Genomic DNA, 27,323 nt, shown 5'->3' on the forward strand with positions numbered 1-27,323 from the left:
AGGAACCCCTGAGTTTCAAGCCACCAATTTATAGGTCGATTTTTCAAATACACTATGTAGATTGGGACCTGCTTATAATGAAATTTTGGGTTGTATTTAATAGTTTACTGTGATCATGTAAAGAGCATAGAGGGGTTGCATCAGAAAATGGGTTAAGTACCTATTTTGGTGGGGATTAAATAACAAAAGGTAGGTGAAAGCGAGTGTAGCACACAGTTGTCAGAGTAAAACATTCACTACTCTTTTTTTTTCTTTTTATTGTGGAGGGGGAATAGCTACAAAAAGTAAACACAATAATAATCTGCAGTTTAAAGAAAATAATAAAATGAACACCTGTGTACCCAGCTTAAGAAAGAATATTATTAACGTCTGCAGTCCTCCTTGAGACTCCCCAGTTATACCTCCTTCCTTCCTCTACCAGAGCGCACTATGACACTGCATTTCATATTAATCATTCCCTTTTCCTACTGTAATAATTTTACCACTTACGCATGTACCCATAAACAGTCTGTATCCAGTTTTGTTAAATGTGAACTTTATAAAAACATCCTCTGTGTATTCTTCTGTCACTTGCTTTTTGCTATTATCATTTCTATTTTTGAGACTTATTCATATCCATATGTGAAGATGTGGTCCATTAATTTTCACTGCTACATGGAATTCCATTAGAGATATATCACAATGTATCTATTCTGTTGCCAGTTATTGTAGTTTATTGCTATTATAAACGATGCCTTTGTGAATATTCCAGGACTTGTCACCTAGGTATATATAGAATTTCTTGGATGTATGTAGAATTTGTTGGTTGTGGAGCATGCTCACAGTTACCTTAAGCAGGTCATGCTGAATTGTTTTCCCAGGTGCTTGTACTATTTTCCTCTAACCAGTAATGTGCGTTCTCATAGCTCTTTATCCTCACCATTAATTAATATTGTCAGGCTTTTTGGGTTTCGCTAGTTGAGTAGGTAAGTAAGGTATCTCATTATGGATTTAATTTGTGTGTTATCCTCAAATATTTGTTGAGTTCCTCCTATGTGTGACAGACTCTGTTCTTTTCTCTGGAGATATAGCACTGAGCAAAATGGACAAAGGTCCACACATTCATGGGGGCCTCCATTTTAGTGTGTGTGTTGGGGAAGAGGAGAGAAAGGGAGTTAGTAAACAAATGGGTAAAATAATCAAGTGGTGATTAAGGGCTATGCAAAGAAATGGATTAGCCTGGATGTTCAGGGGTAGGAGTGGGTAGCAATTTAAATAGAACAGTCAAGGAAGGCTTTGTTGAGAAAGTGACCTGTGCACAAAGACCTAATGGAAAGGACTGTGCACCCTGTATAGTATCCTGGAAAAGAGCATTTCTCATAGAGGAAACAAGAAATGCAAAAGTCCTGAGGGGGATGCATTTCTCATTTGTCCAGGAGTGATAAGGAGGCAGATGTGGCTGGAACAGAATTAGCCAGGAAATGGAGAGTAGTAGATGAGGGCACAGAGGTGGCCAAATCACAAACAAAGGGTTTTGTAGACCTCTGGGTGGACTTTAGCTTTTACTCTAAATGAAATGGGAAGTGAAAGTGATGTGACGTGGCTTACGTTTTCAAGGGATTGCTCAGGCATTTGCCTAATTACTAATGAGGAAGAGCATTTCTTCATATTTCCTCATGTGAAATGCCTATTCATGTCTTTTGACCATTTTTATGTAGTGTTGTGTGTCTTTGTTTTACTGATTCATAGAAGTTCATCTATTCTGGGGGCTGGTCTTTTATCAGTCATATGTTTTGCAGATATCTTCTAGTTTGTGATTTATCTTTTTACTGTCTTTATAGTGTCTCTTGAAGAACAAAAATGGTATAGTCAAATTTACTAAACTTGTCGTTTTATTCTCACATATCTCTGGTTCACATAATTAAATTAATTATAATCCTTGGATTGGGACACTCTTTCATCATTGGTCCAGCATGGCCCTGTTTCATTTACTTATTTTTAGTAACTAAAAAGGGAACCCACTACAAAAGCTAGAACTATGCATAATTTAAGTTTATCCATTTGATCTCCCCTGCTTCTCCATACCTGAGAGAACCATCATCCAGATTTCGGTATTCATTCTTTTGCTTTCTATTGTATATATTTTCATCTCATTTATAAGTATTCCTAAAAAGTGTGGGTGCATAAAAAGGGATGTATGCTGCAAAGTGGTAAACCTTGAAAGTATTATGCTAAATGAAAGAAGCCAGTCACAAAAGACCACATATTTTATGTGAAATATCCAGAACAGGGAAATTATAGAGATAGGAAGTAGATTGGTAGTTGTGGTGGGGGTGGGAGGTATTTCAGAGTGTCTTGCAGGGGAGGGAGTTACGGTTTCTTTCTGAGGAGATGAAAATATCGTAAAGTTGACAGTGGTGATGGTTATATATATCTGTGACTATACTAAAAACTGTTGAAGTGTGTATTTTAAATGGGTGAATTGTGTGGTATACGAACTATATCTCCTTAAAGCTGTTCACTTTATTAACATTGTGAGGGGATTGTTTTAGATATTTTTAAATCTTTTGGGACTGTTTTTTTTACCACTCTACATTACATTGCTAAGATTTATCCATATTTTGTGTAGCTGTAGCTCATTCATTTGACTGCTATCTGCCACACTTTATATACACTTCCTCCTGTTGAATACACATTTGGGTTGTTCTTAGGTGTTTACTATGGTGAATCATGCTGTTATGAACATTTCTAGATGTCTCTTGGTATGTGCTTAAATAAGTTTTTCTGGGTATTTATCAAAAAGTGTGATTACTGGGTCATAGAGTATGTGAATGTTTAACTTTACAAGGTGAAATACTAAATTTTACTTTTCCATTATGGTGATCTTAGGTTACATTACCACCAGCAGTGTTTGATTTGCATTTCTCTTATCACTAATGAGATTGAACATCTCATCATATATATTTATTGGCCATATATGTTTCCTCCTCAGTAAAATACTCATAGATGTCTTTTGGCCATTTTTCTGTTATATTGTTTGGACTTTTTCTGCTGACTTTTAGGAGTTCTTTATTTAAGTTAGTGCTTTCTATGTTTTATCTAAGAAATCTTTTTCTATACAGATGAGACCAATGTTCGCCTTTATTTTCTACTAAAGGTAGAAAGATTTAAGATTTTTGACATGTAAGATTTTTGACATGTAAGTGTTTGATCCATCAGGAGTTGATTTCTTTTATATGATATAAGGTAGGGATCCAATTTCATCTTCTTCTACATGGAAAATCTTTTTTATCCTGTTCCATTTATTGGATAATCTCTCCTTTGCCTCAGTAATCTGATGTGTCACCTCTATCGTGGACCAAAGTTTCAAAACTGCATGGATCTCTTGCTTGGCTCTCTGTTTTGTTGGTTAGTTAGTCTGCCTATCCCTGTACCAGTATCACACTTCTTAAAACTGGATGAAGAGCGCTAGTGACCCCCCACCGTGCACGCCTACCCCCTGCCAAGCCAGTTGGTATGAGGGTTCTGTGAAGAAAACGAACACCACCCCACCAACAACAAACCAATTGTAGGGGCTTTGGTGGGCAATATCCTCGGGGTAGCCAGGTTTCAGTTCAAGCAAGAAGATGAAGAGAATGTTTCAGTAATTGAGTTTTTACTGTGAATTGCAGAGAATTTAGTGGTAGAGAGTTGAAGGGGGAGGGAAATAATGGCAGAAGAATGGATATACAGTTAACTTCTGAGGATTGTAACATGGGAAACTAGGGGGAACCTGATGAGCATTTTGGTGGTGACTAAAATGAATAGGGAAAGAAGCCACAGAGAGATTATTCCTGGTAGGTTTGAGGCAGATTTTGGCAGTGAGTGTTGAGCATTAGGGAAGGAAGGGTATCTGCTATTGCCAGGATGTGCCAAGCCAGTCTTCCTCTTAACCCATTTCTGCGGAGGGGCAAATTTGCTGTGAGCTCACAAGTCTTTCCCATGACTCCTGTTGATAGAGTTACATGTGAGGAAGCCAGTGTAACTGAAGAACACACTGTGGTAATCCCAGGGCCCAAAAACACATTTTTGAACCCTGTCAGGAAAGAATTGGCCTTACTCTACAATGCTGTCTTTTGTCCCCGATTTTTTAAGTACTTCAGTGTTCTAGAGTTTCAGTATGATCTATCTAGGTCATTTTTTGTTTGTTAGCTTTAATCTTGCTTAGAATTAATTGGATATCCAGAACCCTGAAGATTAGTATCTTTCATCAGTTCTGAAAACTTCTCAGCCATTTTGTCTTAAAATGTTACCTTTTCTTCATCTCTATTTTCTCCTTCTGGAAATCCTATTTGATATGTGTAGTACCTTCTCATTCTGTATTTGATAACTCATATTTTCCTTACCTTTGAATCTGTGTAGCATGCTGGCTAATTTCCTCAGTCTTATTTTCAGTTCATTAATTTTTTCTGTACCTCTGTATAGTCTACTCTTTAACTTGTTCATTGAGTTTTTTCATTTCATTGACTTTATTTCAGGAAGTTTTTCTTTTCCAAATCTGTCTCATACTTTTGATAATCTTTTAATTTCTTCTTTTGTTTTTATAAATGTGCTGATTTTATGTTCTGTATCAGACAATTCCAAAATCTGTGGTCTGTATACTCTGACTTGTATTATTTTGTTTCTGCCTACTCTGGTTCATACTGCATTTTGATTGTGATCTCATTGTTCTTGGATATTTTTTTAGAGTATTTGCAAGGTCCCTAAAGGCACTTCTAATCCAAGACCAATTGTAACCAAATTTTTCAATTGCAGTGTTTGGGGCCACACAAATAGTGTGAATTCCAAGCTCAACCATGGAGTTACGGGCTTGTGGTTATAAATTCTCTGGGTAAGTATATTTTTACTTCCCTTGTTCCACCCATAGCCAAAGCCCAAACAGTCATGTATTCCCTCTGAGTTTTCGGAGGAGGAGCAGCACCCTCTGAGGGCACCCTTAAGGATCCTAGCTTTGTGGTAGTGGTCTCTGATGGGACTTCCCACCATGATCAGGCTACAAACTTTGTCCCCTGTCTCCTTGGCTAGCAGCCCATTAAAACCCAAGATCCACACTAGACCATAGTGGATTAGAGTATTTCCCCAAGGAAAACTCCCTGCTTCTGAGCTAGTTTAACATTTCTATTTGAGCTTTCTTGTGACGGGACTCTGAAAAGTTCCCTGTGTTTTCTTACATCTTAGCCATTCATTTAAAATTTTTCATTTATTTTCTACCTTGTCTGTAAACATTATGTGTAAAAAATAACAGTAGAACAAGTAGTTCTTTGCCATAAACTAAATAGCAGAATGGCTTCACCAGACTTGGCCAGAATTTTAGTCTTTTATTAGGGCAGCTTGATATTATGTGCATTGTGATTACAAAGTACTTGAAAGGCAAAGAAAATACACAAATACAAAATACAAATACAAAATTAAAATACAAATATAGGAAACAACAACTCCCTAATGAGGCCCAAATGTCTTGTATTTAAAGTCAGCTTTTTAAGAATGTTTGATTCTAAGAAGCTTGATTCACAGTAAACTGAATATAGTTGAAAATGGAAGGCATCATTTTAAGGGATAGTAAGAGGAGATTTAGAAGAGGTTTAGGATATGAGAAGCTCAAATTCAAGACAAATGTAAAACATTTGCTACCCACCGAAATAACTTAGACAATCAACAACAACAAAAAGCATTAACATTGATTCATTCAACACATACTTGGGGGTATCTTCTGTGGATACCTCATTGACTGTTTTGGGAGATACAGAATTAAATGCTATATAAGAAGCAGTTCCCAATTTAAGAGCTTACCTACACCCCTTTGTCCTTATTATCTTTATTATAGCTGTCTGTGTTGTTTCCATATAGGAGATATAACAGTATTCTAATAGTATTAAGTACATACAAAGAGTATTTGTTGGTTCTGGCTGATTAGTAATTTTTGCTGTTTACTATTGTTCCCATGGCTTGTTGTTATTTTACCTTTTAATTTCATGCATTGTCACTCCCTGTTCATAAGGTTGGGATCAGATTTGACTCATTTATCTTTTCCTTTGCACTTTCATTCACCAGACATTTATAGGTAAGTGCTATATGCCAGGCCCTCCACTAGTCACTACCTTTGTGGAAAAGGTACCTTTGTGTTACCTTTGTGGGAAAAAAAGACAAAAAGAAAAAAACAAGCCATGGCCTCTACCCTCGTGGAGCTTGCAACCTGGCGAGAGATATCGCCATTAATAATAATTTTTTAAAAATCATGCAAATAAATATATAGTTCCAACTGTGATAAATGTCACAGACTGAAAGAATAAAGTGCTTTAAGTGTTTAAGAGAGGGGGCTTTACAGAAGCTCAAATAAGAAATTGTGAATCAAATTCTGAACACTGTTCTAAATAAGTTCTTATTCTGACCAACTCTTGAACCAAGTTCAAAACACTTCAAATCTTCATCTTTCTCAATGCAAAGATTGATAGTTTGTCTTATCCGGTATGCTTTAAGGATACCCTGTGTACATAATCACTTGGATACCATGGAGAAAAAGATGCCTCTGGTAAAGATCCCCATTGCCCATATGGACCAAGTATTCCTGTGACCTCTGTTATCTAAGTAAATGTGTCCTTCCCTCTCCCCACACACTGGGGATAACTAGCCAGTTTGAAGGGGTGCCTTTGATGTCAGCGTTCCTCAGGGCATAGTTGGTGGTTTTCCTCTAAAAACCTTTATACCCAGAATGAATTCCAAGTTGGGAGTTTGGGGGGTGGTGGTGGTGGTTAGTTACATTTTAAAAGCTACCTTTGAAATTGAGTGTTACACAGTCTGTTTAAACATACAACCATAAATAAAGATTGAGCCATAAGTGTTCGTAAATATTCTCAGTGGATCCTTAGTCCTCATTTAAATAAAAAGTGCCAGTTTCAGCCTATATCAGAAATCTTAAAACGTGAATTTTGTTTTTATAAAAAAAACCACTACATAGTTATTTTAAGTTGTTCATATCCTGTCCCCTGAAGACTTTTCAAATGTTTCAAGTGAGTAAGGTCAGGAGGAATGTATGTTCTGTTTTAGTGGATTTTGAAAGGATATTTAAGAGTATTTTCATATGTATGCAAACTGCCAAAATAATTCGAGTGGATTGCACTTAAATTATTATTGTCATAGTTGAATCAACTGTGTTCATGGTTGGCTTTAAAAGAGTTTTTTACCCCTTATTTGTGGGATTATTGATGTTGTTTTTAAGTAATTTGGCAGTCTTTGGCTATATGCTTAAAATGTTTTAAAACAAATTTGTGCAAAACTAACAACAGTTATAATGAAGTTGTTTTTCAGTCACATAGTGGCTGCTCACAAATGAGGCTAAAACTGTCTGAAGAATGTTCTTGTGCGTATGCCAAGAGTCTTCTGGGATGGGCATATTTTTAAGAACTTAGAACATAAACAACTATGATCCATGGCAAGAGATTTAAGTGACCTCATGATGACAGAGAACAAAGCATTTTTAAGTTATCATGGTGGTGTGTTAATTCATTGCAATGTGTTTGTCATTCTACTATTTTGGTGTATTAAGTGAGAGCCAGGCAAAAAATTACAGACTGTATTTAACTGAAGATACTATTTCTTTATTGTTATAAACAAATTAAATACCAGAAAAATATAAAATATTTCCTGAGAATGCATATTTCATGAATTATTCTAGAACTATAGGTTCTTTAAAAGAAATACACACACGAAACACTTGGGGATAAAGGCCATTTATTTCAATCCTAAAGTTTTGATTCATTTTCTGTCGGAGAGAACATGTTCCAAACATGAAAGATCAAACCGTTGGCTTGAAATAAGAATCCCTCCTTCAAAACAGATCAATTAAGTGTTTATTAAGTACTTACTGATGCGGGGTCAGTGAGCCGAGGAGTCGAAAGAACGATTTCTTGGACTCTCAAGGTCTGGCAGTGGTGCTCTTTTATTTAGAGAATAGTACAGAATAGCATGGGGACAGGACCCATGGGCAGTGAAGAGCTGTTGCTGCTGCTGCATGGGGACAGGACCCATGGGCAGTCAGAGCTCCTGCTGCTGCTGCGTGGGGACAGGACCCATGGGCAGTCAGAGCTCCTGCTGCTCTGAGTTGAGGGTTAGGGCTAATTTTGTAAGGCATGGGTATGTGACTTATTTTTACTGGAAAAAGAAAAGATGATGTAAAAAGTCATTAAATGATTTCATTGCAGATGGGGTCTGGTTATTGTGCGGTCATATAACTTTAGATACGAATCTGGCCATATAGATCGGCATGTAGGTGAGGATGCCCTGGGCTTCTCTCCCTGGGGCAGCCCTAATTCATACCATAAAAAAAATCCACTGGGTCATATAGTTTGGCATGTAGGCCAGGTCACCTTGGGCTTCTCTAGCTGGGGCAGCCTTAATCCACATCACTTACTATGTGTCTGGCTCTATGCTAAATATTGTAAAATACAAAATAAGGTGATTTTAGCTGCCTTTTGTGTAGTTGGAAGAAAAGGCTTACTCAGATTAAGCTTTTAAAGTGGAAAAGACATTATATAATCAAGCATAACATCATTTGTGTGATACAAATAATGAAATAGCCCTTCTTTTCAGAAATGTCTCCTAATCATTGTCTATAATAGTGGTTCTCAACTAGGCATGATTTTGCGCTCCCCAAGAGGACATTTGGCAATGTCTGGAGACATTTTTGATTTTCATGACTGGGGCTACTGGCGTCTAGTGGATAGGCTAGAGTTATTGCCAAACATCCTGCAACGCACAGGATAGTCCTTCACAACAGAGAATTATCTGGTCCAACATGAGAATAATGCTGAAGGAGAAACCGTGATGTAGAACCTACAAATGTCAATGCTGGTCAGTATTGAAGTTTGAGGAGATGGACTCCTGTCTTCCCCTAGACCGCCGCAGCTCGTGTAAAGGTTCTCTGCTTGAGGCCCTTGGATCCTTACATAGAGGTGAACATTGGCTATCCATAAACTCCCTGAACATTGTTTGTAAGTTTTTCCAGTATAGCGTTTCAGGGAGGGATTTCATAGCTTTTATCAAATTCTCAACATATCCATGTTCCCAGAAAAGGTCAAGACTCACTCATATGTGGTGTAGAAGTTCATAGAGATTGAGACACATCAAACCAATGTTCTTGTCACCTAAAAGAGACAATAACACAGAATCTTTCTTAGCACAGTGCTGAGTTAGAAATAGAGTTTAAATTTCAAGGATCAGAATTAATCAGAGAATACTTTTTGGTAAAAGAAAAAAATTCTTAATATATTAATTTAATATTTTGAAGTCTTAATCTTTCTTAATGTATGAGGAAATTATAGTAGAGTACCTTAAGTATTATTATTTAAGCTTCATGCCTAACTACAATACTGCGCATTTAGAATTTTGGACTGATTGTGCACTGACCCACAGGCATAATGTATAAATTGCTTTCTTTTGTTATTTGAAATCAACTTGTTTTATCAAGTTTTGCTGCTTTCTCCCAAATGAGGATCCCAGTTTACATTTCCTAGGTAGGTATCTGTTGATTCAGTCAGAGATCTGGACATGGTTTAATACAGTTCACATTTCTCCTGAAAACTGTTTAGAAAAATAAATTGTGTTTTTCGTATAAGAAACATTTTTGAATTGAGAATTGTGTTTCTGATTTGGCATCCAATAAATCAGAGATCCTACCATGTCATGAAAACAAATCTATATAACCTTGAGTATGCATATAGTTTAATACTTTTATAAGTCACAGAAATTTGAAGATTAAGTCTTGGCTGAAAAACCAAGGAAGGGACCTTCGATCATCTATTCCAGCTGTTTCATGCTATTCTTTGGGGCGCAAGACCCAAAACACTACTTTTAGTTGTTTATATATTTGAACTTCTACCATATATTTTCTTTGAGGGAAAAGTATATGTGGGAGGGAGGATTTGCATGCTTCTAATCTAGACAAACCTTATTTCTTAGATAAGGAACCTCAGGTCCAAAGCTTTAGATTTTATTTGTGAGCTATTTATTTCTTTATTCTAGGACAAACCAGCATTTTAGATGTATCTGGTAATAGTATAGAGAATACCCAGGAGTTTGAATTCCAGGTGTACAGCTTCCTAGCTGCATGTTCTTAGGCAAGTTGTTCACTATTCTTAGTCTCAGTAAACTTATCAGGAAAAAGGGGGATTATTGTATCTTTAGGATTGTTTACACTTCATAGAATTTAGAATGTTATCTGGGAAGATGATCCGGACTGACCGTCATGTCTGTCTTAAAAACCATTTCAAAACATTCCGTTAATTATTGTTTTTTTAAAATAGATTTTGTGTCATCTAAATATTGAAGCCCCCTCCTCCCTAAAGCCATCCCAGACCTCCAAACAATACTACAAAATAAAACATTTTTATTAAAGGAAACAACACGGTGGTCACAGTTTCTTTCCTTTGGCAGTAGTAAGGGTTTTCATGGACTGATAGATCAGCCTTGGGGCTTTTTCTTTCCCCTTCTCAGCCTACTCTGCTTATTACATAAGCCATATAGAAACATGAATCAGGAACTGCAGAATATAAGGAATAAGGACCTTTAGAGATAAAGTACAAGAGCCAATAATGGCTGAACAAGCTAAACCATACAAAGTGGAATCTGAACTTGGTGGTCCTTTTGATCTTAAGGATGTGGCCACACAGAGTGCTTGAGTACAGATAATGGGAATTCTTTCCTTCTGGGATATTTCAACAGGGATTGCCTTACTAATCAATTTTTGTTAGTCACCTGTAGTTTCCTGGAAATAAAGGTTTGGGTGACAGAAGCAAGTAGAAATAATTATGTTACAGACTACTTACCTTTTGCTACCAAAAATCAATTAATAGTTCTATCCTGAGAAGATTTTGTTTCAGAATTTTTCTTAGAGGCTCAAAGCCATTAAATTAAATATAGAGAAATGAAGCTTGAGCCTAAATAAAGGATTTTTCTTTAGTGGCTTGACCACACAACAAGTTCCTGGATTCGTTCGTTTATTTTGGTTTGATTAGGTTTATTGGTGTTGTTTGTTATTAGGAAATAGCTTTGATATGTTGATTCTGCATTACTGTATGATCTTGGATTATTACAAAATTCAGTGTTGCTTTTTTTTTTAAAGATTGGCACCTCAGCCAACAACTGTTGCCAATCTAGTTTTTTTTTTTTTCTGCTTTTTTCTCCCGAAATCCCCCCAGTATACAGTTGTGTATATTTTTTTTGTTGTGGGTCCATCTAGTTGTGGCATGTGGGATGCCACCTCAACACAGCCTGATGAGCAGTGCCATGTCCGTGCCCAGGATCTGAACCAGTGAAACCCTGGGTCACTGAAGCGGAGTGTGCGAACTTAACCACTCAGCCATGGGGCCGGCCCCTCAGTGTTGCATTTTATCTTGTTACTCTATTAAATATGTGTAAATTACCTTCTTTAGTAAATTACATTTGTAAGTGAATAAAGATATAACATTTTAAACTAAACTATTTATGATTTTCCTCAGGTCTTAAAGAAAGTGCAGAAGAAATGGTCAAAAACAAATTGGAAGGAAAGGATAAACTGACCCCTTGGGAACAATTTTTAGAGAAGAAGAAAGAAAAAAAAAGACTGAAAAAGAAACAGAAGGTATCAGTGATAATTATGACCAAGTATTTATTGAGCAACAGCCATGCATCAGAAGGTTCCAAGTATTTGCCATGCGTCATCTCATAATCTAACCAGTCACTGGAGTAGGCCTCGTTAACAGGCAGTTTTAAGAAAGAGGAAAGGAAGAACCTAATAGGTTACGTGTTTTCTGCAAGACTACTTAGTGATGTACAAAGCCTAGTAAAAGCCCAGAACCACTTTAACCACTGTTCTTTAATATTTTACATTTCCATGCTACCTAAATAAAATACATAGTTTAGTTGATATCTAGATAGTTTGATTCTATTCTGTACTTTTGAGGAAGAGAGGTACAAACAGACTTTTCTACTTGAGGATATATACATATAGAAGTTTTTAAAGTGAGTGAAAGTTTTTCTATACATTCCTACTTCTCAAATTCCATTTTTCACTTTTCAGTATTATCAAGTGGATCTTTTAACATCTTTCTGTCATTAGATCCCTTTATTAAGACTATTTCCTCTGTGCTAATATGTTGTCTGTGAAAAATCTGGTTTGACTGCCATCATTTAGGGGTAACATCTTTTCCAGAGTTAGAGTCCTTTGTAATAGCAGAGAACACTTAGGGTTTTTGCCACTAAAAGCACTCTGTCTTGTCACTGAAATACAGCATTCTGGCAGTACAGTCATTGCCTTAAGATGATATTACTAATCACAGAATCTTACAAGTTGAGGAATCTTAAATGATTAGTTCTAGTCCAACCCTGGTGTTTTATAATTGTAGAAAATTAATCAGTTTGTCTGAGAATACACAGCTTGTTAATGGCCGAACTGAGACCAGAATCCATGATCTCTCACTCCATGTTCTTTCTGCTGTACTGTATTATCTCTCTCTCTACTGTGTAAGCTTGTGCTTTTGGTATAGCTGTGACTTTCAGTGTTTGTAAAGATAGAATGATGCAATGGAGTGATTTTTTTATTCCTATTATAGTCAGTATTTCTGGAAATCGATAATAAAATGAGGAAATGGAATAAGAGCCCTGTCCCCGTTGATATGCTACCTCTCTTAGTCCCTAAAATAATAAGTAGGCAGCAAAATATCTTTTAGGTGGAATAATTCTACAAGTGATTAAGCCGTCAGTTTATTGGAATTCCTACAAGTGGGTCTTTATAGGGTCAATAAAGTAGTCTCTCATTCCTGAGACCCTTAGCAGCTATTCTCTTTGATTTTCATTTGCGAGATGCTTTGAGCTTATCTTGTGCTTTTAGTCTTTCCCTTCATTGGGCTAAGACTGGACTTGTTTTATCAATAACATTAAAAATACATTTGTTTAGTGCTTAGTTTGCTCTAGACTTAGTGCTCCAAATCTAGTTATTGTTCTTAGAAGGATATTAACATCAAAATAAATATTCTTTAGGGCTTGGTGTATCTTCTTCAGCATGCAGGGTGATGTTTAGCAATATGCATTCTAAATATTTTTGTTTAAGTGGCTTAGAGGTGTTGTAGATTCCTGGGGATAAACTCAACCTGTTTAGTCTGATCTTAGTTCATATATGTTCTATTTATTTTGTTGACTTGATTTTTTAATTTAAATATACTAAGTTAGTAGACAGTCTGTTTGGATTTGATTAGGGAAAATTTAACTAACAAATTTGCTTACAAATAGAGTTTTCAGGAGTGAGTTATAGATAAAATAAGGTAATTGTTGAAATTGGGTGATAAGAACAGGTGGTTCATAATGCTGTTCTTACTGCTTTTGTACATGTTTAAATTTTCTTTTAAAAAATAATTGTCTTTAACCAGCAATTAAATTGTTTTAAATAATAATTTAAAAGATAATCTGCAATGTAGTACTCCAAGCTATTGATAGTCTCAATTTTGTAAGAGATAAGGCCACTTCTCTTCACTGATTACCCATCTAAAACTATTCTCCTTGAATGTATCACTTTACATGTCTCTTCTAGCACTTTCTATCTTGAATCAGTATTACTGTTGTATATGTTTGTGTGTCTAACTTCCTTTAATAGACTGTAAAATTTTTGAAGACAGAAACCTTGTATGGTAACTTTCATTTCTCCCAAAAGCTGTACGTAGTTTTCTGCATTTATCAAATTTCTGTAAATATTTGTTGAACAAACAAGAGAATAACTCAGCTGGGAGTCATTTTATAAATGGATCCATTTTAAAAACTGGTTTAATTTTACTTTGAACTACTTGATTTAAAAGAAATCATGATTTTCCTTCATGTGCATGTATTATGGTCCTTGTCATAAACTCTGTGTATTTTATATTTATCTTTAAGGCACTTGCTGAAGAGGCCAGTGAAGACGAACTTCCCTCTGATGTTGATTTGAATGACCCATACTTTGCTGAAGAAGTTAAAAAAATAGGTAATAAGCCAGCTCATATTTGTAGTTTTTAATGGAATGTAAAGAAAAAAGGTGACACGGGTAGAAACAATATAAACTACTCATTTTTTTTAATTCCTGGAATTTGTATGGCTCCCTTAGAGGCTTATAAGCAGGTCTGTCCCGTGGGGCATAACCACTGATCAGATTGGGAAGAATCAGCATGCCCTCTGTACACACAGGGGGTAATTTCATTATGGGAGGCTTTTGGTAACATGATTAATTGAACGCTTTCCTGTGGATTCTTTTCTAGGAAATAGCCTTATAGAAAGATTTACTATAAAAGGATGAAAGAAAAAGGAATAGTCGTCTTGTGTGCTTTCACTGACTTTTTTTATAACACATCCACTCTAGGTCTCTCCCTGCAAAACCTATGAAGAAATGAAAGAGTGAAATTTATGTTTGTGTGGATATGTATATATATTTTTTAATTTTTTTACATGGTATTGTAGTGTAAAAACTTTTCTGCTCAAATATACAAAAGCATCTGTGTTTCATTTTATCCCTTTTGCATTTATCCTGAAAGCCAGCATCCTCCCTTTTTTCCTTGAATCTCTCAACTATCTGGTATCTGATTTCCTATATCCAAGGAGCCTTGTTTCCATTGCATATGCAACACTCATTCTTTCCTGTGTGCCTTCATTCATACCTTTTTGGTATGTGTAAATGTGTGTGGTAAGGTTCAGGCCATACTTGGACAAGTCAGTACAGAAACGACTGTAAGCATTTTCCATTTGTTCTCAATGTGTTTTTCCTTCCCCTGATCTGAATACCACACACATGAACCCCAAAAGGCTTGCTCCTGGAGCAGCTCCAAGCTGGCATTGTAAAGAGAAAGATTTTATGAAGTTTCCCTGCTTCTTGTCCCTCGTGACTAGTGGGCCAGAATAGTTCTCAACAGGAAAGTCAAAATTGCTCAAAATTATTTCCTGATTGTTATAGCCTTTTAGCACTGACATTTTATTGATGAAAAGGAGATCAAGATGAATAAAGTCAATTATAGGATGTGAGATTCTTAGGAATTGGAAGGGGAAATGGAAACTTAGCATATTCTGCTTTTTATCGTACCTGAGCAGCCATTTCTAAAAGATGATAGATTTTAGCCTTCTCCTCTGATTTCAGGAAACCAAGTTTATAATGGAGAAATGCAAAGAATTATAGTTTCCTTGTTCTCATTCCAAAGTACTTCATTTGGCATGTGAAATCTGGTCAGATTACAGAATTCTGGGTAGGAGTCAAAAAGTAAGTTAAATGATTTGATGGCTTGGGGTAACTTGTTTCTTGGAATCAGCAGTTTGCAATTGTGAATAAGCCTTCTCTGAAGTTAGTATCAGAAGTTCCAAGGGAAAGTGTAAATAAAATTTGCTTCCTTTCAATATAGGAATCAAATCAATTTTGATTTCAGAATACTTCCTAGGGGTAATTATTTATATCTGGGCTTAAGTTGGTTTTTTTTAAGGAAAAATAGAAACAAAGACTGAGAATATTTTTTACATAAAATTTAGAACCAAAAAATGGTATCTTGCCATGTTTGTTTATTCTTTATATCAATAAATATTTTCAATTGCCTCCCAGGTACTGGGCACTCTGCTAGGGTAGACATACAGCAGTAATAATACAATCAAGGTTACATCCCTTGAGGAGTCTATGGTTTTAGGAAAGACATGTTAAACAGGTAAATAAGAATATTAGGAGAGTATCGTCAGTGTTCTAAAAGAAATAAACAGGGTAATATAAAGGATATAACTGGGAGGAAGGAGAATAGCTTACTTTACATATGGTAAGCAAAGAAGATTTCTCTGAGGTGGTGACATTTGAGCTGAAACCTGAAGAATGAGAAGGAATCAGCATAAAGATCTGGGGGTGGAGCGTTGCAAATGAGGGAAAAGTGGGTAGAAAGGCTATGAGGTGAGAAAGAACTGATCATATTGGAGAAATTGAAAGACACCAGTGTGGCTGGAGCATGGACAGAGAGGGAGTTTGCTATGAAGCCAGGCTAGGACACAGGACCAATCCTGCAGGGCCTCATTGTCATGGCAACAAATTTGGATTTTACTCTACTGACAGTGGGAAGCCATGAAGGGTCTTTAAGCAAGGATGTGACATGATACGTTATATATTTTAATACGTTATTCTGATTCCTGTGAAGAGAACAGATTGAAGAAAGGCATTGGTGAGATCAGGCTTTTGCAGAGGTCTAGACAAGAGATGATGGTTGGTTTAGATGGCATGCCAGTAATGGAACTGGAAGGAGAAAGGTGAATGGGATTCTAGATGTATTTTGGAGGTAGACTTGCTGATTTATTTGAATAAGGGAGAAATTTAGCATAACTCCTAGATTTTTGGTTTGAGGCTCTAGAAGAATGCTTTTCCAATAACTAAGTTAGGGAGGAATGTAGGAACAATAGGTTTGGGTGGGATGTAAAGTCAGTAAGTCCATTTTGGGTATAATCACTTTGAGATGTCAATTAGATATCCAAATGGAGTTATTAGTCTAAGAGATCAGCTGAGAAGTCAGAGTGCAAATATAGATTAGGGATCAGTGGCATATAAATAGTATGTTAAACCATGGGACTGGAGGTAGAAAGTATTGTTAAGAGAGGAGGATGCAGGATTCGGCTCTGAGGTTGGGTAAAGCCTAGTAAGGTACTATTACTTTGTCATACTGGAGAAAATACTACCTGTAAGGTAAGGAGAAAGCTTAAGAAACCAAGGAGTAGCTGTGCAAAAGGTGGAAAAGATTAGTGTTTGGAAGGGTGTATAGTTCAAGTCCCATGGTTGAGCAGGACAGAAACATTTTAAGCCACGTGGACTTGGGTAATTTATAATAGCTTTCCCCCAGGCAATCCCATAGAGCGAAACTTACACACTCTTCAAAATATGGAAGAATTGCAGCTGGCTCAGTGGCGTGGTGGTTAAGTTTTCATGCTCTGCTCTGGCCACCTAGGGTTCACAGGTTTGGATCCCAGGTGTGGACCTACACACCACTCATCAAGCCATGCTGTGGTGGCATCTCACATACAAAATAGAGAAAAGTTGGCACAGATGTTAGCTCAGGGACAATTTTCCTCACAAAAATAAAAAGATTTTTTCCTTTTAGAAATGAATTATTGGAAAAATTTGCTTATTGCTGTCTAATTGCATAAACTCTTTAATAATATTTTGTTTTTAAAGAAGTAAGAGTGAAATAATATTGCATCACATGTAAATATACCTTATTAAAATGTATCCTTTATCTTTTTTTTTTTTTGAGGAAGATTAGCCCTGAGCTAACATTGCCAATCTTCCTCTTTTTGCTGAGGAAGACTGGTCCTGAGCTAACATCCGTGCCTATCTTCCTCTATTTTATATGTGGAACGCCTACCACAGCATGGCTTGCCAAGTGGTGCCGTGTCCGCACCCAGGAATCAAACCAGGGAACCCCGGGCCGCCAAAGCAGAACGTGCGCACTTAACCACTGCGCCACCGGGCCAGCCCGTATCCTTTATCTTGACAACTTTAGATTTTTGATAAACCACCATGAAATCTAATAATATGGTACACCTATTGATTCAGTTTGTTGAGTGCTTACTAGTGTACTGCTCATACATTGTTTTACAGTTTACAAATGCTTTTATATACCTTCTGTCCTCTAATTCAGACCTCATTCCACTTTATAGATGAGTAAACTAAAGCTCAGAAAACAGCACTGAATTGCACAAGGGCCAGTGGTAGATGGTAGAACCTGAATCTTAATGGGCTCCCTTTACTTTTTGTAACTCTACAAGTACATTGTAAATTGCTGGATTTGCAAGCAAACCAGAATGCCCAGGTCCAGAGGAAGATTAACAGACTGCATCTGATTATGGGCAAGTGATTTTAAATGCAGGAACTTGCTACAAAAAAGAGTGAATCGCTAGGGGGCTTACCACTGACGGGTCTGATCAGTACTGACCATGTCTGTTCTCCAGTGAATTCTCTTGACTGCTCTCTCACAAGTGCTGGATTAAACACTCTGGAGGAAGTTTTTTATGGGAACAATTCCTCTGACGTTACAAGTAATGGAAAACGGAATTTCCTTTACAGATATTCCTGTACAGATCAATTTTTTGCAACACATCTTTTTCCAAAGATGTATTCTTACATTTTTTTGCTTAAAGGGATCATAGTCTCAGTAAGGATCGTTTAGATTTTTTTTAGCTATAAAGCTCTAATAGCTGATTTTGAGTCCCTGTTAGTATTGGAATCCATCATATGAGGTTTTTGCAGCAGTCCTAGGAGATGTGAATTCTTACTTGCTAAAAGATTCATTGATAAATAAAAGTAACATTTCAGAACAGGGATTTCCTTTTCCCCATTACTCTTCATCTAATTTAGGTCTGAAAACTTTCCAAAGGGGAAAAAACTGCTTTTTTAAAAAAATGGATTAAGCTGTGCCCTCTTAGTATGATCTTATTAACAGTGCAGAAAGGATCTCTACACGTTATTTATCTTTTGGTTAAACAGTTCAGTCTAGCACACAGTAAATTCTTTGTGAGCAAAGAAATTTTCCTCACACTAAAATTGGATATCATTTTTAGCCCTGACCATCTTGAAGATTCTTTTTTTCTCCCTTGTTGCAGTCTTCCTTTCAAGTTTATTTTTATGACTTTTCACCAGGTTGTTATAAAATCTGGAACAATTCATTGTGGGCTCTTTGAAATTATTTCCCACAGATGTATGTGAAGATCTTTATCTTCTTTATGTATTAATCATATGCAGCCTGATTTTTTTCCTGCCACAGGACAATTTCCTGCATGTATCACTTGTCCACTCACTTCAAAAGGAGCTCTTTCCTTGAGAGCATAGGAGCAGAGGCAAACCTAGGATGCGGGAGTCAGACCCTAAGAAAGTGGAACCTTGATGATTATTATACATAAAAATACATGCATGTGCTTTAAAACAGAAAAAGTTACAATCGTTATAGTGGATAGATACATCATTTCCTGAAAAACATTTGAGATAGAGACAAAGATTTTCACTTTAGGGAGAAAGGTTGCATACAATAGTATTTCTTCTTGGAGGTGCAGACAAATGCCTTGGTAGCACGAGGGGTGAAAGGCTGCTAGGCAGCAGCATTTATGCTGACAGGTTCTCTCGGCTGGGCTTGGCTGCATAGGTACAACGGGGACATAATGCACACTCGGAAGTTTCTAAAGCCTCTCTAAACTGTAGGCTTTGCTTTTCCTCTTATCCCTCATTAGCTGCTGTTAGTCAACTAGCATTACATGTTCTGTGAATTTTACTTTGTTGTTTCACAACAAAATACACTTAAACGGGAGGGGCTGTTAAAGGGCGAATGACATTTCATAGCAAAGGAGTGTAGTGTAGTGGTTAATTACCAGAGTGCTTGGCTGCGAATCTTGATTCCTGTACTTACTAAACTTGAGACAAATATTTAACCTCCCTGTGCTTCAGTTTCCTCATGCACAGAATGAAGATTATAAAAAAATAAAAGGATCTACCTCACAGCATTGTTGTGAGGATTAAATTAGTTAATCAATGTGAAGTGAATAGAACAGTAGTACTGCCTCACACACAGTCAGTGCTGTGAAAGCGTTAATAGTTGTTACTGTGGAGACCATTGGTTTCTCTGCATTGGAAGGATAGAGGACAGCTTGTCCAAAGGCAGTGTTCAACAGTTCAGAGAAGACTGACATTGTGTAATAATATTCTAGAGTAACAGAATATGGCTTTGTAGATTCTGCACCTTCTTACTCTTCAGACTAGTCTTTCATACTTTAACTCCCTTTGAATCCCTCCCACTCCGACAGACACAAAAAAGGAAGAAAAAACAGACATCAGCATGATCACCGAGGAACCCAGGGCGTCTTTGTAGTCAGACTATCAAAGCAATAATAGCAAGCACTTTATAGTACCATGTGCCAGGCATTAACTAAACTCTTTACATTTACTAGTTTATTTAGTCCTCATAATAACCCTGTGAGGTAGATGTTATTATAATACCTGGCTTACAGACTCAGGCACAGGCATTTTAAGGGCACAGGCACACGCTCAAAGCTAGAATGTGGTCGAGTCAGAATTTAAACCCAGGCCAACTGCTCCAGAGTCAAGTGCCCGTAACTGCTGTGCATTACTACCTCTCATGCAGGAGGAGAGCATCTCACCTAACATCATGTGGTCTCCAGAAGTCCCTGTGTCCCTGGAAATACACACAATTTCCCAATCAGGAGCCACTTTTACCATAGGTAGTTTTCCCTTATAATAGAGCTAGAAAGTTAACTGAAGATTAGATTTGTCTTTAGAGAAGAAGAAAGGGTTTTGTTAAACTTTTACTTACAGGTAGTTACTGTTAAACTGTTAGTTGTAAAGATGAATGTTTCATTTTGCAGATGAGTTTTTTGTATACAGTTTTAAGATGACTTTTAAGTTTCAAATCACTTGGGGGTTTTTTTCATTGTGATTTCTTCTATTGTTCTTATGCTAACAAAATATTTGTTCTATTTAAGATCAGGTGGCTATTCCCCCGTATTTTCTCATAGGGTTTTTTTTTTCTTAATGTTTAATTCTTTAATCCATCTGCATTTTGTTTTCTTCTAACTTATGAGGTAAGGCTATAACTCAGTTTTTTTTTCTGGAATAAAACAAATTGCCCAGCACCAGTTATTGAATAATCCCTTCTTTTTCCAGTGATGTATGATGCTACAATTTATTGTATATACAAGCCATACTGTTCTGTTTTTCTCATTATGTAGTAAATTATTTTTTGGTTATTTTCACTTTGTAGTACATCTTACTACACTGTATCGCTGATGTATCAAATCTGTCTTGCTAATATGTGTAAAGACTTCCTTGAATGAAATTTTATTTAGAATTTTGTTAACTGTATATATTTTATGAATGGATGTTGAATTTTATCAGTTGTTTCTATATCTATTGAAATGATCTTATGGTTTTTCTTTTTTAGTTGATGATGTAATTATACATTACTTGCAGAGGAAATTCCTTCTTTACGATATTCAGTCACCCCATCCAGATGTTTTGTATTTATTCCATTCATGACCATAGGCATCTCTCAGTAAAATTTTTTTTACTTCTTTAGTTTCTGTAAATTTATTGATAAGATTATTCCTAGATATCTTGCAGTTTTGTTCCTAGTGTATACAGATTGTTGCTGATAGTCTTGTAATTTTTACCCTTTGTTGGTTTGTTATGCCAGGTGTAAGGAAAAAGTCAATGAAATCTGCAAAAGATGGCATGTCTCCTGAGGAAGAAACTGAAATAGAAAGACAAAGGGTAAAACATGATCATTGTTACATGCTTTGTGGATAATTGATATGTACAATTTAAATGAAGTTGTCTACATGAGTTTCTAGTGCCCTTAAAAAAATAACTGATATTAGCAATGAAATTTATAAACTATAAAACACACAATTAAATATTTTAGCAGCATAGCTTTCAAATATCATCTTTTTACCAAACATTTCTCCAACTAGTACAAAGTTATAATTTACCTCAAACCCAAGACACGTCTCTTTGTGATTAGAAGAAATCTCAGGGGCCGGCCCGGTGGCGTAGCAGTTAAGTGCGCACGTTCCACTTCAGCGGCCCGGGGTTCACCGGTTCAGATACCAGGTGCAGACATGGCACCGCTTGGCAAGCCATGCTGTGGTAGGTGTCCCAGATAGAAAATAGAGGAAGATGGGCACAGATGTTAGCTCAGGGCCAGGCTTCCTCAGCAAAAAGAATAAGAATGGCAGCAGATGTTAGCTCAGGGCTAATCTTCCTCAAAATAAAAAAAAATCTCATTATTAAAAATGCTTACTTATAGCTGAGACAAAAATATTACTATTAAAACCTCAAAATAATATTGCCATAGTTTTAATTCAATTTGAAACTGTGCTATTACATACTGCTTTTATGGTTCGTCAGCTACTAATTTCTCTCTTTTTATTATTGCAAATAACATAGATTTAGTGTACAAAATTAAAGTCTTTCTTGGAAATGCAGTGAACTTTATACTTCTGTGGCTCCGAAGGTTCATGGCACAGAAGTAATATATATTTTTGCTGAGGCAGGAATTGGAACCAGCAATGTCCCCTATGACTGATGTTCGCGTGACTATCTGGGAGTGAGCCTGACTGGTCACCTAAATTCTGTATCTTAATGTATCTTTTCTGTTCTCTGTTTGTTGCATATACAGTAATGCTTGTAGAGTTAAGGAGCACAGAGAAAATCTTTCGGTTGTAGAAAATGGCTCTAAAAAGAAAGCCAGCTGCAGGTGCCAGGCGTGGAAGTGAAAGGAAATTAAAGCAGTCTAACGTGGTAATAGGGAAGATTCGCAAAAGTCCAGCAGCATGCTCTGTATTTTCTCTAGTATATATGGTTGTTTATTGATTCTTCAGGGTCCATGTTTAATCCCATGATCAGTAGAAGATAGCTATTTAGTAGAAACACATTATAGTAGATTTCAGAAGCAGATATTAAGATTCTACCTTCGTAGAAGTACATCACTATTGAAAAAAGTAAAGGCAGAAAAAGAAAAAAGAAATTCTTTGTTGTTAAAGTACATGTTTGGAAAGTCTAGTTTGTATCACAAAGTGCTGTGTTTGCTAGATTTAGTGTCCTTAAAAGACCAAATTAAAAACAAGAAATTTTTATTCGGGGGATTTGAATGAAGACTTATTCCTACAGCCTACTAACCAGTTATGCTAAGTGAAATATGGTCTGGTTTTTAAATACAGTCACATGTCACTTAGGCAATTTTGTTGTTGTGGGAACGTCAGAGTGTACTTACACAAACCCAGGTGGTATAGCCTACTACACATCTAGGCTACACATCTAGGCTATATAGTACTAATGTTAGGGAAGCACCATCATGTGTGTGGTCCGTTGTTGACCAAGATGTTGTTATGCAGTCCATAATTGTACAAACTTTCGCCCCACTCCTGCCCTCAGAGATGTTGCTTCTAAACATTTTACCTTATTGCTATATGAAGATTTCTGGGTTTCTTTATGAGTTTTGGTAATCTACAATCAGTTTACGGATGGCAGGGCAATTAGTGACTAGATTTTCCTTTCCTAGAGGGGTTATCTGTGCCCCCCATACTCCTATTTGGGGGAAAAAAACAAACGTTGTATATTTAAACTTTTTTTCCTCTCCACAGGCTGAAATGAGTTTACTCATGATGGATGAGGAGGAAGAGAGCAAGAAACACTTCAATTACGACAAGATTGTGGAGCACCAGAATCTGAGCAAAAAGAAGAAAAAACAGCTTATGAAAAAGAAGGAATTATTAGAGGATGACTTTGAGGTAACCAGGGACAAAAGTCATTAGCCTCCTAAGGCTGGTATTGACTCTAAAGTCAACTCTGGACATAAAAAGTCAGCATAGTCAAAGTTAGCCTTGAAATGTCTTAGGAAAGGGCCCGTGGTAGAGACAAAGCTACCATCTTTTAATCCAGCACAGCCAGTTTATCGCCAAGGTGGATCAAATCACTGTTTCTTTGGTTGAGCACCAGGTGAAGTAGTTGGCTTGTATTTTGGTAGCTGTGTTGCACCAAAAATATGTAGCTTTTAATGTTAGAATTACATGCCGTGTGATGCTCACATTGAGAAAGATACGCATAATTAAGCGCGACTGAGAAATAGCAGGTTCACATCACATCGTGTGACGCTCTCACTGTGTACAATGGCCAGTGCAGTAGGATGTGCTTGTTTGTTTACTGTATTTCTCACTTCCATCACTTCCTCTTTTCCCTCTTTTTGCTGAGTACATATTCCTGATGGCCACAAAGTCCCTCTGCATGAATTTGAGTCCTCTATAGGAAACCTACAAACAGCTGTCAATAGCTACTTAATAACTCCCAACCTTCAGCATAAAAGAATAGTCCCAGAACAACATGGGGGAAATTTTGAATTTGTTTAAAGAATGGAGAGGAGCATAGAGAGAACTTCTAATTGCACATTGAGGGACTTTGAGACCACTCCGTAGCTCCAGTTTCTGTCAGTCAGTTCCATGTATGTTGCTGTTCCAATGAACTTTTTGGTGACTTGGTTTTCTTATGAAAAGTTAAAAGCAAAGAACAATTTGTAGTCAAATCCTCTATTAGAACTGTCTTCACACATTAATAATCATACACAAAAACATTTTTAATCAGTGTTTTCTTGGTGATGGTGGTCGTAGGATCACATCTGTTGTCCTTAACTATAACTAACTCACTTTCCAGTCAGTTTCTAGGTGGACTCATCTTTCCCATGGGAATGCTGGCTGGCAGTGAGTCATGCTCCCTTTCTTGCTGATCATTTCTGTGCCTGGCAACACTCAAAAGCCTGGCTGGAGTTAAGGGTACTCTCTTAAATGTGGAACCACAATGTTTTTTGTCAAAAGATAGAAGATAAATTTGGGGTTTGTGTCACGTCAGAACTTGGTGTCAGGGGCACCGTCTTTCCCATAGTGGTCTTTAAATCTTTTAGTCTATGAATCTCCCTCAATAGCTACTCATTTTGGCACCAATGTTGAAAATTTTTTTAATGTACCTTTGAAAATTTGGCTCCATTTCTGGACCTTTTTCTTTACTAAATTATTTATTTATATTTTCCTTTTGGATTTGCAGGTAAATATTAAGGATACACGCTTTCAAGCAATGTATACATCCCACTTGTTCAATTTGGATCCTTCAGATCCTAATTTCAAGAAAACAAAAGCTATGGAAAAAATCCTTGAGGAGAAAGCCCGACAGAGAGAGCAAAAAGAACAAGAACTTACTCAGGCAATAAAGAAAAAAGAGAATGAAATTCAAAAGGAATCACAAAAGAGGTCCATTGATCCTGCCTTGTCAATTTTGATTAAATCTGTGAAAAGCAAAACAGAGCAGTTTCAAGCAAGAAAAAAACAAAAAGTCAAGTAGCTGTATGTTGTTTCTTTTTGGATTGAGAATGTCTTCTAAAGTATACAGAAGTGATATAGGGAATATTTATTGGGAACAAAGCTACCTTTCAAGAATATGAATAAAATCTTACTCTGTCTATTGCAAAATTTCTCTCCGTATATAACAGTTAGACCTAATTGTGGAAGATTGACAGATTTATACTATATATTTCCACACATTAATCATAATTCAATTAATCCAAATTATGGGATTTGTAAAATTTTTGTATTTTATGAAATTCACTTCATACTAGTAGAAAATTACTCTTAGCTTTTTTTAGACTTCTGAGAATTCTGTGTAAAAAATAGAGCAGTGCCCAGCCTAAGTCTGAATAACATTTAGAAAATATGTATATGCAATACGTTAATTTCTCTGGAAGCAGGAGGCAGATTTAGATATCTATTTAAATAAGTTATTTTTCTAGCCATAATGGATAGAAGCCAATAACTTTCTCTGTTGTTTGGTCATGTTTTACTATAGTTTGTTTATGAAATTAATTTGTAAATAAAAGTGCAAAATTTTATTATTTTGTATAGCACTGTTTTATTTCATTTTATGCACCTCAAACTACTGTCTGGAAAAATATCTGAAAAACTAACTAACTCTTTAAGAGGACAACTCCATGAAGAGGCAGTTTCAGGTTTGCACTGCTCATATTGCATTTGAAATGTTCATGAGCTCTGCAATGACTTTTCTATTTGTAACAAATTCTTATGTCTGCCCTGCAGATTTTTGGAATGCTTGGAAGGGTGGATATGCTGCTTTAGAGTTTAAGGAATCTTAATTCTTTCTAAAATTAAATTAAAACATACCTTCAAGGCCTTAATACTCCTGGATCTCATCTGGTCTAGGTTTTATAAACTATTAACTGACCACTTAGAGAAGAGAATTAGGTGTGCTGTATAAATAAATGAAAATAAAAACCAGCATGGTCACTTGGAACAAATTGTAAAAAAGGCAATAGGAGTTTGGCCAGGTTTGTGGTTAATAGTAAACTTGACATTTTTGGTACAAAAATTCGTGTCTACCAATGTAGTGTATTTTTTCAAGAATAAAAGGATGTGAAACTCAATGATAGCAAGATAATAAAGATGTATCAACACTCTCTGCAAAGGGAAGGAAAAAAAGAGCACATTTAAATTGTTCATTATAGGGGCTGGCCCCGTGGCCGAGTGGTTGGGTTCGCGCACTCCGCTGCAGGCGGCCCAGTGTTTCGTTGGTTCGAATCCTGGGCGCGGACATGGCACTGCTCATCAAGCCACGCTGAGGCAGCGTCCCACATGCCACAGCTGGAGGGATCCACAGCGAAGAATATACAACTATGTACCGGGGGGCTTTGGGGAGAAAAAGGAAAAAATAAAATATTAAAAAAAAAAAAAAATTGTTCATTATAATAGAGAGAAAAGTGCAGGAAATTGTGTTTTTATCATAAATCACTGACACTATTAGATAATCTAATTCAGCCAAATAAAGCAGTGTTCCTATTGGTCCATCTGTTAACTTCCCAGTATTTATCTGCTCATCACAGAAAGATAATGAATCTTAATATGTTTATGAATATAGTCTATAAACAGTTGTATAGTTATTCATATTTCATTTACGCAGGGGGGAAAAGCTTGTTTCCTTTAAATTGTTTAATTATAGTGTAGGGATTACTCAGTTTGTTTTAAGATTCCTGTGAAATTTAGCCCATTTGGTTTCTTGGTTGTTTTTGTTTGGGTTTTTGTTTTTGAGCCCTTTGTTTTTAAGTCATTATTTAATTGTAAATCTCGTTTTATAGTCAGGCACATAATTGATTATAACAGATAAATTGAGCATGTAAGTTATGCACAACCCTGACACCTTTTCTCAAAGAGTTGCTATTTTTTAGGTAGGAAAAAAAATGAGAAGCGCATTATCAGGTGCTGCATTAAATAAACATTCTACACGAAGAATATTAGGCTCTCAATAAATAATTGCTGGGAGTAAAACTCAGGATAAAAAATGGCCACTGTCACAATTCAGCAAACAATGTGAGGGTAGTTTGAGTGACTGTTAAGGTTACATTTGTTTTGATATTTGTTGGTGGTACTGGTGGTATCCTTGATACCAAAACCAGACAAAGACAGTACACATAAAGAAAACTACAGACTGATCTTCATTGTTAGTATTATAGAAACGTGATTAAATTTAGACATAAAAATCCTCAACATGGGGCTGGCCCTGTGGCCCAGTGGTTAAGTTCGTGCGCTCTGCTTCGGTGGCCTGGGGTTTTGCAAGTTCGGATCCTGGGCGAGGATATGGCACCACTCATCAAGCCATGCTGAGGCGGCATCCTACATGCCACAACTAGAAGGACCCACAACTAAAAATACACAACTGTACTGGGGAGGTTTGGAGAGAAAAAGGAAAA

General features: G+C 36.5%; 1 protein-coding gene across 3 annotated transcripts in view; it reads left to right on the forward strand.

Moving 5' to 3' along the window:
• The window catches only part of ESF1 (ESF1 nucleolar pre-rRNA processing protein homolog), a 58,335-nt gene extending 32,881 nt beyond the window's left edge, over window positions 1-25,454 (forward strand). For all 3 annotated transcript variants that reach the window (XM_046679064.1, XM_046679065.1, XM_046679066.1), the window contains exons 10-14: window positions 11,511-11,632; window positions 13,915-14,002; window positions 21,219-21,295; window positions 23,167-23,313; window positions 24,617-25,454. In XM_046679064.1, the coding sequence (XP_046535020.1) occupies window positions 11,511-11,632; window positions 13,915-14,002; window positions 21,219-21,295; window positions 23,167-23,313; window positions 24,617-24,910 (728 nt within the window). In that variant the 3' untranslated portion in view covers window positions 24,911-25,454. The remainder of the gene's footprint in view (window positions 1-11,510; window positions 11,633-13,914; window positions 14,003-21,218; window positions 21,296-23,166; window positions 23,314-24,616) is intronic.
• Window positions 25,455-27,323: the final 1,869 nt, after the last annotated feature.

The sequence above is a fragment of the Equus quagga genome, chromosome 12 (assembly GCF_021613505.1).
Source record: "Equus quagga isolate Etosha38 chromosome 12, UCLA_HA_Equagga_1.0, whole genome shotgun sequence".
In the NCBI taxonomy this organism is placed as follows: domain Eukaryota; kingdom Metazoa; phylum Chordata; class Mammalia; order Perissodactyla; family Equidae; genus Equus; species Equus quagga.